The sequence below is a fragment of the Rutilus rutilus genome, assembly GCF_951802725.1.
Source record: "Rutilus rutilus genome assembly, chromosome: 1".
Taxonomy (NCBI): Eukaryota; Metazoa; Chordata; class Actinopteri; order Cypriniformes; family Leuciscidae; genus Rutilus; species Rutilus rutilus.
The window spans coordinates 57,861,463-57,878,909 of record NC_140209.1 but is presented as its reverse complement, the minus strand read 5'-3'; the positions used below and the strand labels follow the sequence as shown (position 1 = coordinate 57,878,909).

At 49.1% G+C, this 17,447-nt stretch overlaps 1 protein-coding gene across 1 annotated transcript in view; it reads left to right on the top strand.

The window, feature by feature from the left end:
• Nucleotides 1–2,233: 2,233 nt before the first annotated feature.
• The window catches only part of LOC311286697 (tripartite motif-containing protein 16-like), a 32,690-nt gene continuing 17,476 nt past the window's right edge, over nt 2,234–17,447 (top strand). Inside the window, exon 1 of the mRNA XM_084402952.1 lies at nt 2,234–2,868. Within this exon, the coding sequence (XP_084259078.1) occupies nt 2,296–2,868 (573 nt within the window). The 5' untranslated portion in view covers nt 2,234–2,295. The remainder of the gene's footprint in view (nt 2,869–17,447) is intronic.

Here is a 17,447-nt window from a genome sequence, read left to right as displayed (position 1 = left end):
CGAAATAAATCTGCAGCAGTCAAGTGGTACAGGTCAGAGCTCTTTAAGTTGTTTATGTTCATTATTAATGTGATGTTATGTACTTTGAGACATCAGGTAGTTTAACACCGTCTCTCATCTCCTGACGCTTTGCAGACTCTGCTTTGTGAGTTCGTGTGTTTTGAAGGAGACGAGGCTTTGGAGACGCTCTGAAGGGAGGATGGGATCTTATGCTTTCAAAGCTATACTTGCTATTGCTAGCTCTCTGATAATTGCCTTCACTACCTTTAATGGTCTGGTGGAAGAACTTTTGTTGACTAGGGTGTCAGATCATATACTGTATTTTTCGGACTATAAGTCACACTTTTTTTCATAGTTTGGCTGGTCCTGCGACTTATAGTCAGGTGCGACTTATATATCAAAATTAATTCAGACTGAGATGAAAACATTACCGTCTACAGCCGCGAGAGGGGGCTCTATGGCGGAGTTGTTCAGAAGCGACACCAAGGATGAAGAAAATTCATAGACAGTATAAGAAGTGGACAGAGCCATCTCATTAGAACTCAATTGAGACAAGTGAAGCCCATTTTTAGCGATTTTTTTAGGACTTCCGTTCCTGACGCAGACTCAAACCGACTCAAACAGAGCTTGACGACGTAGATGTGACGTGAGCAACCCGTCTGTCTTTTAGTAGCTGTGCCAAGAGAAATCTGAATCATTCCCTTCCGAAACTTGCAGAGACGGAGAGTGTGAGTAGGAGCTGTCCATGAGCTAGGAGCAGGAGAAACTTTTGCTAGGTATTCTGATTAATTATTTTGTCATTTTGCCTCTACGTCTCCCCGATTGCCCGCGAGCTTCTCCTCCCGTCCATACGGTAATCTCTCTACTGTGCGACAGAGAGTCGCGTGGTTATGACGCAATCGTTAGCCTACTTTTACAAAAACTGCTTCTACGGGGCCATAACATAAGCTACAAGGTAATGGAGCCTTTTATACATTGTCGTGTTTCTTTAGAAATAAATAATGGACAAATGGAGTCTTCAAACGCCTCAGATGTAAAGTTATTCGCTGTCAAAGTGACGCCAAAATGAATGGGAGTCAATGGAATGCTAACGCAAGTGAAGTTCTGCTACAAGATGGTGGCACGCGGCCGGCTTCAACTTCCGGTCGACTTCCTTCCCGCTTGAGAAAATTCAATGGATTCAGTGATGTGGAATGAGATTGCTTGTTGGACTCGCTGGCTTATGTTAATTTAGCCTATTCAGCCTCCCAGGTATATGTTCTTTATGCTATTGTGTAGCTGAATAACTGTTAATGTGTTGCGTTAACATACCGGACACCTACTCAGCCTGTTGTTCTGTGTGCTACTGTGTAGTTGAATAACTTGCCTTTCCATATTAAATGTCTGTTCTTGGTCTTGGATTTTGTGAAATAAATTTCTAAATAAATGCGACTTATAGTCCAGTGCGACTTATATATGTTTTTTTCCTCTTCATGACGCATTTTTTGACTGATGCGACTTATACTCCGGAGCGACTTATAGTCCGGAAAATACGGCAGTTGTTTTTTTTTCCATTAAAACCAAAGATGTTCATCAGTGATTGTTTGTCAAAAGCATGGACACGTAATTTGTTTTGAGATTTCACCGGAACGAATAGAGAGTCTCCGCCACGGTGTTGAGCGACAGATCGAAGTGAAGTCTGTGTGAAGTGCACGAGCGCCAAGAAAACACTGTTGCCCTTCGCCACTGACAACAGCGGCAACAAACACTCAGCATGATTTAAAAACATTGTCCGGTCCAAGGGTTGGGGCCAGAGGGACACTGGGCCCAACTGAAACCTGATTGGCCCCTGAAGTGCCCCTGCCCTGTCACTCATGATCGCTGATCTACGTCAATTCAACCCGCGTAAACAGCGCTCATTCAAGGACGTGCATTTATTGCACAGACGGCACAAGAGCATTTAACGTAAGGGTCTAAAATGAATGTGCAGTTCAGTTGAATGATAAAGTTTGCGCTCTTTAACTTAATGCTGTTGAACCTGTAAACTTTCTCCATGTCCGTGCCACCACGTTGCCCGACTGAAAGAAGCTGCCATTTCTGTTGCATAACATCACTTCACTTGAAGGACACATACAGTAAACACAGCAGTAAAGTGTGTGTGTGAATGAGGAAGCTGCTTTACAGACACTCCTATTTTACACACGTCACTCAAACACAGAACCAGGAAACTATTTCAGCTCCTCAGTTCAGAGAAACAGAAACTTAAGTGTTGTTGAACTGTTATGTGTTTGTGTGTCTCTGTATTCATGCAGTAAAATGGCAGAAGCCAGATTTTCTCAGGATGAGTTCACGTGTCCAGTGTGTCTGGATCTCCTGAAGGATCCAGTGACTATCCACTGTGGACACAGTTACTGTAAGATCTGTATTACAGACTGCTGGGATCAGGAGGATGAGAAGAGAGTCTACAGCTGCCCTCAGTGCAGACAGACCTTCAGTCCAAGACCTGCTTTAGCTAAAAACACCATTCTGGCTGAACTGGCGGAGAAACTAAAGAAGACTAAACTTCCTGCTGACTGTTACGCTGGATCTGGAGACGTGGAGTGTGACGTCTGTACTGAAAGAAAATACAAAGCCGTCAAGTCCTGTCTGGTGTGTCAGGAATCTTACTGTCAAACTCATTTAGACCGTCATGAGGAATTTCACTCTCGTAAACCACACAAAGTGATTGATGCCACTGGACGACTGCAGGACATGATCTGCCGTAAACATGATAAAGAGCTAGAAATGTTCTGTATCACTGATCAACAGTGCATCTGTGTGTGGTGTAAGGAGAGTGAACATAAAAACCACAACACTGTATCAACTGCAGAACAGAGGACAGAGAAACAGGTATGAACTGAGAGGGATTGATCACGCAGAAATGAAAGTGTCTTCATTTACTCACTCATTTACTCATGTTGTTCCAAACCGGTTTGACTCACTTTCTTCTGTAGATTGTAAAGATGATATTTTGAAGAATGTCTCGTCTATTTTACTCTATACATTGAAAGTCAAAGAGGTTCAAAAGTTTCAAGCTCCAAAAAGGATAAAAAACATAGAAGTAATCTTAACCACTAGTGGTTTAAAAACAAAGTGTGATTAATTGTATTGACGTGCACTTGTAGTAAAAGTATATTTAAAAGATAAAACTGTACTTGCAGATAATATAATATTACTGAAATGAAAGGCCATTTAAGTGCACTTAAAGGGTCATGAAACGGTAAGGGGATCTCTGGATAATCCGTGTATCATTCGTTCAGTCGTTTTTTTTATTTAATATTGAAAGTAGAAAAATGAGAAAACGTACTCGGTAACTAACGTAACCTCGGTTCTCTCTAGAGAGGGAACGAGTACTGCGTAAGTCTTACGCTAAGGGAAAATCTCTTTTCCGCGAGATACTGAAGCCAAAAATTATCCTTAATTTTGAAATAATGTAAAACGCGTTGCGGCAGCATGCAGACACAGGCGAGACGGCTCACGCGCCTATTAGCTGCCCTGCGGCAACTGCAGCAGCCTATCGATAAGGCCCTTTCGTGACGTCAGCTCCAATGGGGGCACTTCGCACCCAATACGTCACGTCCCGCCAGAATGAGCGTGGCCTAGGGCTATAAATATAGCTTCGAGAGGCTAGCTCACTGGTTTTTCATCGCCGAAGCGAACCAGAGCGTGTGCAGGCACGGCAAGATACGCAGTACTCGTTCCCTCTCTAGAGAGAACCGAGGTTACGTTAGTAACCGAGTACGTTCTCTTACGAGAGGTTCTCTCGTACTGCGTAAGTCTTACGCTAGGGGAACACAGTGTAAAACGCTGTGCATGCTAAGATCCAGCACCAAAGTCCCAAGGGCAAGTGCCCGGGCTCATATAGTACATGATCATAAGGGACTCACAGAGAGCCCAGGAAAGAGTGGCTAAAATAGCATCATTCCTGTAATAATATAACATCCTATAAGGAGCAGTTATACTGATGATGTGTCGTACAGTCAGGGCGACCCCCGGCCTGGACTGACGAATATAGTGGGTCTTACACACTGCCCATAGAGCTGCGTGATCAAACAGCGAGCGTTTGCTCAAGCAGTTTCAGTATTCTGGCCCGAACACATCAGGGCAGACCGAATTTAGACCGAAAGCATCTTAGCCTGCAAGGCGGGAACCTCTAGGTTATAAAACCTTATAAATGTAGACAGGGAGGCCCAGCCTGCCGCCATTCAGATATCTTGCAAGGCAATCCCACTAGACCAAGCCCACGACGAGGCCACGCCTCTCGTGGAGTGTGCTCTGACGCCTAATGGGCATTGTAAGCCCTTAGAGGTATAAGCCAGCGCTATAGCATCAACTATCCAACTGGATAGGCTCTGTTTCGACACGGCAAGTCCCTTAGAACGTCCGTAGAGTGAAACAAAGAGCTGCTCTGTCTGTCTGAAAACAGACGTGCGAGACACATAAGCTCTTAATGCCCTGACTGGGCAAAGGAAGCTTGCGTCTCCTTCCTCGTCAGAGACCGGTAGGGCTGACAGGGAAATGACCTGCGCCCTAAACGGTGTGTTGAGGGTTTTTGGAACATAACCATGCTTAGGTTTGAGTATAACTCTTGAGTCATTGGGCCCAAACTCCATGCACGTCGCGCTTACTGAGAGCGCGTGTAAGTCCCCTATGCGCTTCACTGAAGCGAGAGCCAGAAGAAACACGGTCTTGAAAGACAGGTGTTTAAGATCAATCGTCTGTAAAGGCTCGAATGGGTCACCTTTCATGGCTTCCAGCACTGTAGAAAGGTCCCATACAGGGACTGAGGGAGGTCTGGGAGGATTCAGTCTCTTAGCTCCTCTAAGGAAGCGGATGACTAAATCGACCTTCCTACTGACTGACCCAGCGTTGTTTTTGAGAACGCTGCTATGGCTGCCACATACACTTTGAGCGTGGAAGGGGTCCTGCCCTTGTCCAACAGCTCTTGTAGGAAGGAGAGAACCTCCGTCACCCCACAGTCTAGGGGCGACACACCACGAGCTGTGCACCAGCTGGAGAACACTGACCATTTCGAGGAATAGAGACGTCGCGTAGACGGAGCTCTAGCCTGCGTGATCGTGTTTAACACTCCGCTTGGGAGGTCAGCGGGTACCCATTGATGGCCCAAACATGAAGGGACCACAGCTCTGGGCGCGGATGCCAAAACGAGCCCTTGGCCTGAGAGAGGAGGTCCCTCCTCACTGGCACTGGCCATGGGGCAGTGCTTGCTAGCTGCATCAGAACTGGGAACCAGGGTTGATTTTTCCAGAACGGCGCTACGAGTAGCACTGAGCATCCTTCTCTGATCCGTTCTATCACCTGAGGCAGGAGAGAGACGGGAGGAAAGGCATAGAGCGGGCGGCGGGGCCATACATGAGCCAGCGCGTCCCTGCTCTTGGAGAAAAATTCCAGACAGTGAGCGTTTTCTTGAGACGCGAACAGGTCTACTTCCGCTCTGCCGAATTTCTTCCACAGCAGCTGGACTGTCTGTGGGTGTAGAGGCCACTCGCCTGTCGGAACATTGTGGGACTAAGATATTATCAATCAATAATACCCACCAGTAGTTTATATTTTCCACAATTAGCTCATAAAAATAAGGTGCTTTTTGTCTCAACCATGTCTCAACTGTACCCATATGTGGTACAGTTGAGACAGTACAGTTGATACACCCATTTCTAATGATGTAAAGGTAACTAACCATTCATTGTAAATATAAAAAATAAAGACAAATAAAGAAAATAACAATTGGGCAACATTTTTGTTTATTCAACCATTTATATTTTTATATTTAAATTAGCACTGGTTAAAATTTATAACGCAGGAACAAGATATGAAACAATATTTATTAATAATACACAGTTTAAATATCACAAATATCACATTTTATTTTCATTTGCGTCCTATGCTGGATAATTATGACGTTTAACCTGTTATCATAACACTGAACAACTACACAGTGTGTTTCCTAGAACTCTATCGGGGGTAGGCTACAGTTGATACACGTGTGTCTCAACTATCCCCCGCTGGCCACCTCGCATATTTCTCTAGATTTTGCAATTACCTTGCGTGACACAATACCATGAAATATGCCAGTTTTTAGGGCATAGAATAACGTTTGTGGTGATACCAGTTACGTTTAACAGTCATATAGGGATAATAAGCTATTCATTGTGGAGAGTGCATGAAGTGAACGTCCTACTTTAGAAAAAAAAAAAACTTTTCCCGATATTTTCGGATCGGAGATGCGTCCACTGTTCAAATTTCCCACGATCAAAGAGGACACTAATACGCATGTGCACAGCAAAAATCACAACTTGTGTTTGCTGCGAACGCAAGTTATTTAAGGTGTCTCAACTGTACCTATGTCTCAACTGTACACAGTTTACCCTAGTCAATGCATTATTCTTTTCTTTTTGTATTAGTGTTAAAAATATTTGATTTACAACTAATTATATTGATTTATATCTTCATTTATTATTATTTTTAAATTACTGGGCGAACCATTCGTTATCTGGTTGTTTGATGAAAAAAAGATGACATGTAGTTGCAATAAACGCTTTAAGAATCCACACAACGGAGGACTCTTATTCTGCAGTGCAGAACTGAGGAAGAACTGGGCTGCGTTCAGCCCATAGACTGTAAAAAATAGGTTCAGCCCCGACAAAACGTTGCACAACGTTTTTTAAACAGAAACGGTGATGCGTTGATCACACTGTTCTGATGACGCAAGAGTTGCAACTATGGCAGCTGAGAAGTTCTTTGTGTTCTTTGTGTTCTTTGTGAAGAATTTTCGGAGCCTGATGAAGTCGGTATAAATATGTGTTTAATACTACAAAATATGCCCGATGTTACAGTTACTGCACTTGCCGCCCAGAACAAAAGAGAACATCCCAAACGAGTGAAGGGATTGCTGAAACTGAAATGGAAGCACACATCTTACCTAATTCAGACTAAAACACATCTATTTAGCCTCACATACTGACTTTATTTGTAGTTCATACTGTTTTAATACCCTGTATTTTCTTTCTCATTTTTAGTAAAAGCACTTAATTACCATTGTTTATTTCTATACCAATACACTAAAAATATAAACAACTACATCATTATGTTGATATCCTATATTTTTTACAATAAAACTTTTGACAAACATGTCTTCTAATATCCTCAGTTTTTGCGTATACCGAGCTGCATCGAACACATTTGTAAATTACTTTCCTTGAACCCATTGTGCGAGTTCACTTTAATACCGCGTTCTTTATATACATGTTGCTGCTGATTGGACTGCAGTTCTGACACACCCACCAAACAAGAGAAAACGTATCTCAAACCGTTGCACACCGGTGCACACCGTTCTCTTACGAGAGGTTCTCTCGTATTGCGTAAGCTAGCTTACGCTGCGGGAAAGTCTCCTTTCACGAGATACTGAAGCCAAAAATTATCCTAATTTTTATAAAACTTGTCAACGCAGTGCGGCAGCCTGCAGACCTAGGGCAAGCGAGTCGCGTGCCCATTGGCTGCTCTGCGGCAACTGCAGCAGCCTATGGCTGAGCCTTGCGCGTGACGTCACGTCCAATGAGCGCGCTTGGCGCGCTTAGTGCGTCACAGCCCGTCATAGGGGTGTGGCTTAGCGTATATAAGCAAGGATCAGAGGCTGCTTCGCTGATTTCTGTCTCTTCAGCGAAGCTCTTCGCATCGCTGATCTCCGAGGAAGCCGCCGTTGAATCCAGCGACCAGCACGCCGAGGATATCAGCCTGAGGACGCCGGCCGCTCGCCGCCTTCAGCCTTCCCTGCCTGCTGCGCCATCCGGCACTTATATCCTTTTCTGCTCTGTGTTGTGTGTGTGTGTGTCCGCCGCGACACACTTGCATCTAAAAGAGCGCGAGGCGTTGTTGCAAATGCCTCGCACATCCTGTGGCTCGTGCAGAGCCTCGCTCAGCGACGGAGACCGCCACGTGCTGTGCGCTCTCTGCCTGGGTTTTGACCACGCTGTTCGCGCTCTCTCCGAGGGCGGCTGCGAACAGTGTGAAGAGTTACCGATGTCGACCCTACGGGCTCGACTCGCTAAACTGGAAGAAACTCCATCTTCTCCGGCCGCTTCTTCCGGGCCACGTAAGAAGAAACGTCGCTCTCAAAGGCCGCCGGAACTGGACGCTTCAGCTGAGCGCTCGCCGGAACCTCTCCCGCGAGCCTCGCTCTCTCCTTCCCCCCCACCCTTCTCCGACGCGCAGCGGCCGGCCACTGCCCGCACTGCCGTCGCCCTGGGGGACGATGCAGATGATGCCGCTGACAGCTGCTCTCTGCTCGCGTCTGACAGCGAGGAGTGGTCGGGCTCTCACCGCTCCGCCCCCTCGACTCTGGAGTCCTCTCGAACCCGCGCTAGTGTTGACGCAGAGCTTCTCCGCCTCCTCACTTTAGCGGTCGAGAGAATGGGACTGGATTGGTCCCCACCTAAGGAGCCGGAGCCCAATCGCCTCGACGGGTTTTTTCTGCCTAGCCGCCGCCCTGCGCCTGCCTCTAGGTCAGCACCCTTCCTGCCTGAGCTCCACGCTGAGCTCTCTAAGTCCTGGAACGCTCCGTTCTCCACCAGACTCCGCTCGCCTGTCTCTTCGGCTCTCTCCCAGGTGGACGGAGCCGCCGAGAACGGCTATAACGGCATCCCCGCCGTTGAGGATGCTGTGGCAACGCACCTTTGCCCGCCGTCTGCTAGATGGCGCTCAAAGTCTGCCCTGCCGTCTAAAGCCTGCAGGACCACCTCAGCTCTCGCCGGCCGTGCTTTCGCCGCCTCCGGCCAGGCTGCTTCCGCCCTGCACTCAATGGCTATTCTCCAGATCCTTCAAGCCGACCTCCTCCGTGAACTGGACGAGAAGGGCTCGGATCAGTCTGCCTTTACCGATCTGCGCAGCGCTACGGATCTCGCGCTGCGCGCTACCAAGACTGCTGCTCAAGCCATCGGCAGATCCATGGCCGCGCTCACCGTCATCGACAGACATCTCTGGTTGACGCTCGCGGACATGAGTGAGTCAGAGCGCGCTGTGTTTCTCAACGCACCACTCTCGCCCACCGGCCTTTTTGGCCCTGCGGTCAGCGGAATTGTGGATCGGTTCTCGGAAGTACAAAAGGCTTCGCAGGCGATGGACCTCTTCCTGCCCCGCCGTTCGAGCTCAGCCACAGGCCGCTCACAAACTCAGCCTCCTGTGCGCGGCTCTAACCAGCGCTCTTCCAAGCCTCCCAGCGCTTCGCAGCGACGCCAGGGCAATCGCCCCAGGTCGCGCTCGACCAGCCGTCACAGACCGCCGCCCCCACGGGGCCCGCGGTCCAAGATCGCGTTGAAGCCCGAGCCCGCGAAGTCCTCCTAGCATCCGCAAGGAGGAAAAGATGGTTGAGTCCCGCTACGGCCGGACCGCCATCAAAACGCACAGCTCTGTCAGTCCCCTATGTTCAGGCTACTGCAGCAGCACACACCGCAGCCAACGAGCCAGTATTAACACTCGCTCGCCTGCACACAAACGCCGTTTTCACGGCGACCCAGATAAATCTCAAAAAGAGTATAAGTGCTTTAAGTGTAGAAAATGTGCCCACACCCATGTGCTCACTGCTTCACACAAGTACAATCCCCATGGTAACGCACCCAGAGCGCTCTCTCATAAAGCGGCCACACACCGCTCGAGTTCTAAATGTAGTAAAAGTGCCCACACTTCCGTGCTCACAACTACTCGCTGCTCGCTCTGTCACTCAGTTACCTCAATTCGCCACGGCTCAAGCCGCAGGGGTATTGAGTATAGGAAAAGTGCCCACTCCCGCGTGTTCACTGCCTCACACAGACCAGGTTCCCATGGCAACGCGTCCAGAGCGCTATCTCATAAAGCGGAGACTTTCCGCTCGAGCATCAAGTGTAGGAAATGTGCCCACAGCCCTGTGCTCACACCTGCCCACTGCCCGCTCTGCCAGACAGGTTGCAAACCTCATAAAACCCCCAAACACTGGCCGTGTCATAAGTGCAAATCCCGCGCCAGCTCACGAGCACGCGCGCCCACTTTCAGACACCATAATCCCCACGCCGCTCTCGCACCTGGGATGTTTGACAGCAGTTCACGCTCCATCATCCGAGATCGAGCTACTAAATTCTGCTCAGTCGGCCAGCCCTGTTCTTCTGCCCTCGTGTCCGAGCATCGGCGGCGCGCGCGCCGCCCCGCCTTCTCTGATACAGGTTCCCCATCCCGCGCAACGCGGCGATCTGAACCCAGAGACCATTCGACCCCTAGCCATGCATGCAAAAGCATGGGAGGCTATTCAGGGCGCGTCAGAATGGGTGCTCAACACCATAAGACACGGTTATTCGCTCCAATTTGCTCGTCGCCCTCCGCGCTTTCTAGCGCAGACGGAAACGAAAGTAAGTTTGGACACAGCACATCTGCTTCAAGCAGAGATAACAAAGCTGCTGCGAAAAGGGGCCATAGAACAAGTACATCCTTCCCTGAGCGAGTCAGGCTTTTACAGCCGTTACTTCCTCGTTCCCAAGAAGGACGGAGCATTAAGACCTATTTTAGATCTGAGACATCTGAACAAGGCTCTCATGAGACGGCCGTTCAGGATGATTACAACCAGACAGATCCTCGCGCAAATTCGCCCAGGAGACTGGTTTATCTCTCTCGATCTGAAAGACGCTTATTTCCAGATCCAGATAACTCCCCGTCACAGGCCATTTTTGAGATTCGCCTTCGACGGTCGAGCTTATCAATACACAGTCCTGCCGTTCGGCCTGTCTTTAGCACCCCGTACATTTACGAAATGCATGGACACGGCTCTCGCTCCCCTGAGGAGTCAGGGAATGCGAATTCTGAACTACTTGGACGATTGGCTCGTTCTAGCGCAGTCAGAGACAGAACTGGTGTCTCACAGAACAGCGTTACTCGACCACCTCGAGGGTCTGGGTCTAGCGGTCAACTGGACCAAGAGCTCGCTCTCGCCCCGGCAGTCGATTTCCTTTCTCGGAATAGAACTGGACTCGGTGGCGATGACGGCCAGATTGTCGGAGCAGCGCGCGCGCCGCATTCAGCGCCTCGCTGCATCCTTCAAAGAAGGCAACCGGGTTCCCCTGAAGGCATTCCAGCGCATTCTGGGGCATATGGCCTCAGCTGCAGCGGTTCTTCAGCTGGGTTTACTGCGCATGCGCCCGCTTCAACGCTGGCTGAGAACGCGCGTATCCCATCGAGCCTGGGCGACCGGCGGCTCGCTAATCAGAGTGACTCAGGTCTGTGTCTCAGCCCTGCAGCCCTGGCTAGCAGCCGAATGGTATCACACAGGAGTGAATATGGGAGTGGTTTCACACCGGAAAGTTGTCTCGACAGACGCGTCCAACCTAGGTTGGGGAGCGCTCTTCGAAGGCAGACCGGTCTTTGGCCACTGGTCAGACCAGGAGAATCTCCTACACATAAACTGTCTAGAGATGCTCGCGGTCGAGAAAGCGCTCATGCACTTCCTCCCTTTCCTCCATGGTCACCATGTTCTAGTCCGCACGGACAACACTTCAGTAGTGGCCTATGTGAACCGCCAGGGCGGTGTCAGATCAAAGCAACTCTGCGCCCTGACGGAACGCCTCCTCGTATGGGCTCAGCACTCTCTGCGCTCTCTGAGAGCATCGCATGTGCCTGGCCATCTGAACGAGGGCCCCGACAGACTGTCCAGGGACAACGTTCCCCCTGGGGAGTGGTCTCTACACCCCCAAACAGTCCAGTCGCTGTGGCGCCGCTTTGGCAGAGCGAAAGTCGACCTCTTTGCGTCAAAAGACAATGCGCACTGCCCAGCGTTCTTTTCAAAGAGCGAGGACGCGCTGGCCCAGCCTTGGCCCAGCGGCCCGCTATATGCCTTTCCACCAGTCTCTCTGCTGCCTCAGGTTATCGAGAGAGTCAGGAAAGCGCGCCACACAGTGCTCCTCATAGCCCCGTTCTGGGAGAACCAAGCTTGGTTCCCGGAACTCATACAATTGGCAGACTCAGCCCCTTGGCCGATTCCGGTGCGGAGAGACCTTCTCTCTCAAGCCCGCGGCTCGATTTGGCATCCCCACCCAGAGCACTGGTCTCTGCATGCGTGGAGCCTCAACAATTACATGCTGATCTACCAGAAGGGGTGATGAACACGATCATACAATCTAGAGCCCCCTCCACGAGGCGGCTCTACACGTCTAAATGGTCTGTGTTTAACAAATGGTGCACTACCAAAGGGCTCAATCCACAGACATGTGGGGTCTCGCACGTATTGTGCTTCCTTCAAGAGCTACTGGACGCGGGCAGGTCCCCCTCCACGCTCAAAGTCTATGTCGCGGCCATTTCAGCGCTCTCTGTTTCAGAGCCGGGCCGCGCATTAGGAAGGAACGAGTTTGTCATCCGCTTCCTTAGAGGAGCGAGGAGGATGAACCCCCCGCGACCCCCTTCGGTTCCTATGTGGGATCTTTCACTGGTCTTGGACGCACTGAAAGCACATCCCTTTGAACCCTTAGAAACTGTGGATATGAAATACCTCACGCTCAAAACCGTTTTTCTGATAGCACTGTCTTCAGTAAAACGTGTGGGAGACCTTCACGCGTTATCCACTAACGCTGCGTGCCTCGAGTTCGGACCCAATGACTCTAAAGTTATTCTCAGACCGAGGCATGGGTACGTCCCAAAAATTTTGGGCACTCCCTTCAGAGCGCAGGTCATTTCCCTTTCAGCCCTGCCGAATACTGGCTGCGAGGCAGATAGTCACCTCCTCTGCCCAGTTAGGGCGCTGAGAAGCTATGTTTCGCGCTCCGCCGCTTTCAGGCGTTCAGAGCAGCTTTTTGTTTCGTTTGGTGGGCGCACCAAGGGTCTCGCCGCCTCGAAACACACTCTGTCCAGATGGATAGTCGATGCTATCGCAGCTGCTTACGCATCTAAAAACCTGCAGTGCCCCTTGGGCATTCGGGCACACTCCACCAGAGGCATGGCCTCATCGTGGGCGTGGTCCAGTGGGATTCCCATTCATGACATTTGTGCAGCGGCAGGCTGGGCCTCCCCCTCCACATTTGTTAGGTTTTACAACCTGGAAGTTCCCGCCTTGCAGGCCAAAGTGCTATCAGTCTAAGTCTCGCGTAAGCCAGCCCACTATCTGTGCGCGGGCTACGTTGCTGATTTAGCTCTACTGGTTGAGCTGCATTATATGGAAGTGTTAGTTGGACCGGCTGTGCCGCTCCCTGCCCCATATTACGTGCTTGTGTACTGTGGTATCTTGGCCGCCCAGCTCCGCTTCGCGTTCCCTGGGCTCCCCACGGGACTCATTCAGGATGCTGGGCGCGCGCACGGCGTTGACAAAGGTGTTCCCGCAGCGTAAGCTAGCTTACGCAATACGAGAGAACCTCTCGTAAGAGAACGTACTCGGTTACTAACGTAACCTCGGTTCTCTCTAGAGAGGGAACGAGTATTGCGTAACCCGCCGTGCTCTCGCCACGAGCTCGTTTTCGCTTCATGCGACAGAAACCAGCGAAGCAGCCTCTGATCCTTGCTTATATACGCTAAGCCACACCCCTATGACGGGCTGTGACGCACTAAGCGCGCCAAGCGCGCTCATTGGACGTGACGTCACGCGCAAGGCTCAGCCATAGGCTGCTGCAGTTGCCGCAGAGCAGCCAATGGGCACGCGACTCGCTTGCCCTAGGTCTGCAGGCTGCCGCACTGCGTTGACAAGTTTTATAAAAATTAGGATAATTTTTGGCTTCAGTATCTCGTGAAAGGAGACTTTCCCGCAGCGTAAGCTAGCTTACGCAATACTCGTTCCCTCTCTAGAGAGAACCGAGGTTACGTTAGTAACCGAGTACGTTTCCAGGAAACATGACGTTCAACCCGGAAACCGTAGCAAAACGTTGCGCACCGTTTTGAACTTGAACATGCCCCTGATGACGGGTCAGTTTGATCTTCGGCTGACAAATCAGAGGAAAGGGGCGTTTCATTCCCGCCCACGTGTAGAAATCGAATATTCCAGCTGTTTAATCATTTTTCTACCTCAGAACGAAAAACGAAAAATCAAGCTGAATTCTTGCTTTTATTTTTTTATTTATGCTGTATTATAAAATACCCATTTATAACAAATAAATAAAATATATTTGGAAGGCTCAGTTTGTGGTTCACAATTATTTGATTAAAAACAACAAAAACAATAAAACAAAGACAAAGTCACTTATATTAAACACTTTTTTTATTTATGTTTTTGTTAACATAAGTTATCTTGCGCCTTTAATTGCCTCCGCTATCGTCCTGTCAATCACCTGTCTCATTCTCGCGGGTCGCGGATATGATTACAGTTTCAGTAAAAATGTATTTCACCATCATCGGTACCCACCCTCAGCCGATTGACATTACAGTATTTGCAATCACCATCCCGTGGCAAAACGGAGCGTCTAAAAGAAAAGTTCTGACTGCTGACTAAAGGGTCAATATCACTATAAAGTGCCTTTGGTGTCCTCATCAGAATCGCTCAGTCATCATGAACATAATGCAAAATAATGAAATTCTGAGGTTTTATTATAAATGGCCAAACACTTACACACATACAAGTACAATGATACGTCTCTTAAAATGTGTTTTTCTGATTTTATACCATTTTCTTTGATTGGATGTATGGCATGTAAACACTTTTTTTATTTATGTTTTTGTTAACATAAGTTATCTTGCGCCTTTAATTGCCTCCGCTATCGTCCTGTCAATCACCTGTCTCATTCTCGCGGGTCGCGGATATGATTACAGTTTCAGTAAAAATGTATTTCACCATCATCGGTACCCACCCTCAGCCGATTGGCATTACATATTTGCAACCACCATCCAGTGGCAAAACGGAGCGTCTAAAAGAAAAGTTCTGACTGCTGATCTGGGGTGCGTTTCCCGAAAGCATCGTTGGCCAACTATGGTCGCAAGTTCATCGCAATGTCCATTGAACTCTATTGGTAACGACGGAACTTGCGACCATATTTGGCCAACGATGCTTTCGGGAAACGCACCCCTGAACATTGGTCAGTGAGCCTCTCCCGCTCGGCGCTGCCAAGCGCAGCTTCACCACACACAGCTAAATAAAACAGGCTGGTGGCAAACTAATAATTAATATTTCTGATGTAATGATTTCTGTGAAACGTGTAAAGTTGCACAGAAGAAAGCCCAATAGGACCTGCCCTGTACAGTTTAAGAATCTGTAGCTAGAGGACTATTATTTTGTTGAACAGACCTGACCAGAGCGACAACTGATGACGTCACATGCTCAGATATGCTTGACCAATCGGCGGAAGGGGGCGTGTCAGGCCGCCCAGATGTGGAAAACGAATTTTGAAGTCATTTATTCGTTTTTTTGCCTGTGAACCAAAAAACGAAAATCTCGTTTTTTCGTTTTTTTGAAAAAACGAAAAAACGAATAAAGGGGCCGTTTTCTCATTTCTGTCATCGCCAGTGGCCCATGCATATCGACTGTCACTAAAAATCAGTGGTAAAACGTGAGGAAATGCTAGATTTTTTTTTATAGCTGGCAAAGTTAAGGTCTAATGAAATACATGGACACCTTATTTTTGTCCTTTCAAAAGTAACTGAATGTCCTGCTACATATATTAGCCTACAGTAATCATAATGTATTTAAAACATATAAATTGTTTCTATACACACTAGAAATGCATATATTTGAAAATAATACATTTTCCGCTTTAAAAAAAAATGGACAGTGACATAAATTTTCACAAATTAAGCATACGTTCCATACACTTGAGGTATTATCGAAATATCAAAATTTTAATAACGAGTGATTATTTAACAAAAGGTAAGTAAAACGGCCAGGGTTACATTTTAGACACACACACACACACACACACCTCTGAAGCGATAGAAAAGTCCTCGGAACCGCATCACTCGCAAGACGAAACCTACATTGGTGTACAAGGCCGAAGTCCACCATTCTCCCGTTGAATGGTTGCTACACACACATAGTTTAGATGTGTCCGTGGTTGATGGCCAACCAACCGCCCGCAGTCAGAGTCTAGCCCGGGCAGAATCGCGGGGAAAGATGCACTGGAACTTTTGCACCACGAAAACAAACGCGCGTCCCATCATTGCTCTCTCATCTACTACGCGATATCACAGTTCTCTTACGAGAGGTTCTCTCGTACTGCGTAAGTCTTACGCTAGGGGAAAATCTCTTTTCCGCGAGATACTGAAGCCAAAAATTATCCTTAATTTTGAAATAATGTAAAACGTGTTGCGGCAGCATGCAGACACAGGCGAGACGGCTCGCTATTGGCTGCCCTGCGGCAACTGCAGCAGCCTATCGAATAAGGCCCTTTTGTGACGTCAGCTCCAATGGGGGCGCTTCGCGCCCAATACGTCACGTCCCGCTACAATGGGCGTGGCCTAGGGCTATAAATATAGCTTCGAGAGGCTAGCTCACTGATTTTTCATCTCTTCAGCGAAGCTCTCGCATCGCTGGATCCGGAGAGAAGCCGCGCCGTCTGAAGAAGCCTTTCAGCGGGACGAGTCGACACTCTGAAGCCGCTGGCCGCGCCGCCTTCAGTCGCCTTCCTGCTGCGCTATCCGGCGTTATATCCTTTATCTGCTACTGTGTTTTGTGTATGTGTGTGTGCTCGCCGCCGCGACACACACCCTCATTGCACTAAAGAGCCGGGCGTCTTTTTCAAGACGCCCCTTTGTCACGCAGCTCTCGCGCTCGCTGACGGCGACTGCCCTCACTGCGAGCCAGTTACTGCCTATGGTGACTCTGAGGACTCATCTGGCATCCTTCTCCGAGACTGCTCCTCCGCCCCCCCCCCAACCAACCCGCAAAGCTCGCCGGTTCGCTTGCCGGTTCGCTTGCCTTGCCTGCTTGGGGGATGGTACCTTCTCTCCCTCTGTTCGAGCCGCGCAAACCGCGCCGTTCACAGGGGATGTCAGGAGCGGACGGTCACGGGGCTAGCTTTCTCTCTCCCTCTGTTCGAGCCGCGCAAACTGCGCCGTTCACAAGGGAGGCTGGAAACGGACGGTCGGGGTTAGTTTTTCTTTACGTTACAAGAAAGCTACCCTGCCCTTGCGCCCCATTCACGCGTCACTCACCGGCGAAAAGAGAACTCAGTTCCCTGATTAGGCGACTGGAAATATCAATATTGCAGCAAACGAGCCTGTTATAAACACGCACGCTTGCAAGCAAACGCCAAAGAAAACATGTTGACGCTCTCTTATATGCTCGTGCATCTAAAAGCCTTTGTGTTCCCCCCTGTGGCTCAGTGGCGGAATATTAGGTTTTTCGCACGAGAGACCGGTGTTCGAATCCCGGTCTAACGGTAGATATTTTATGCCGCCAATGCTTCGCTCTGTCAGTTCCCTGAAAGGCGACTGCAGATGTGCATTTTGCAGCCAACGAGCGCGTTGTACAACCCGCTCGCCTGCACCCA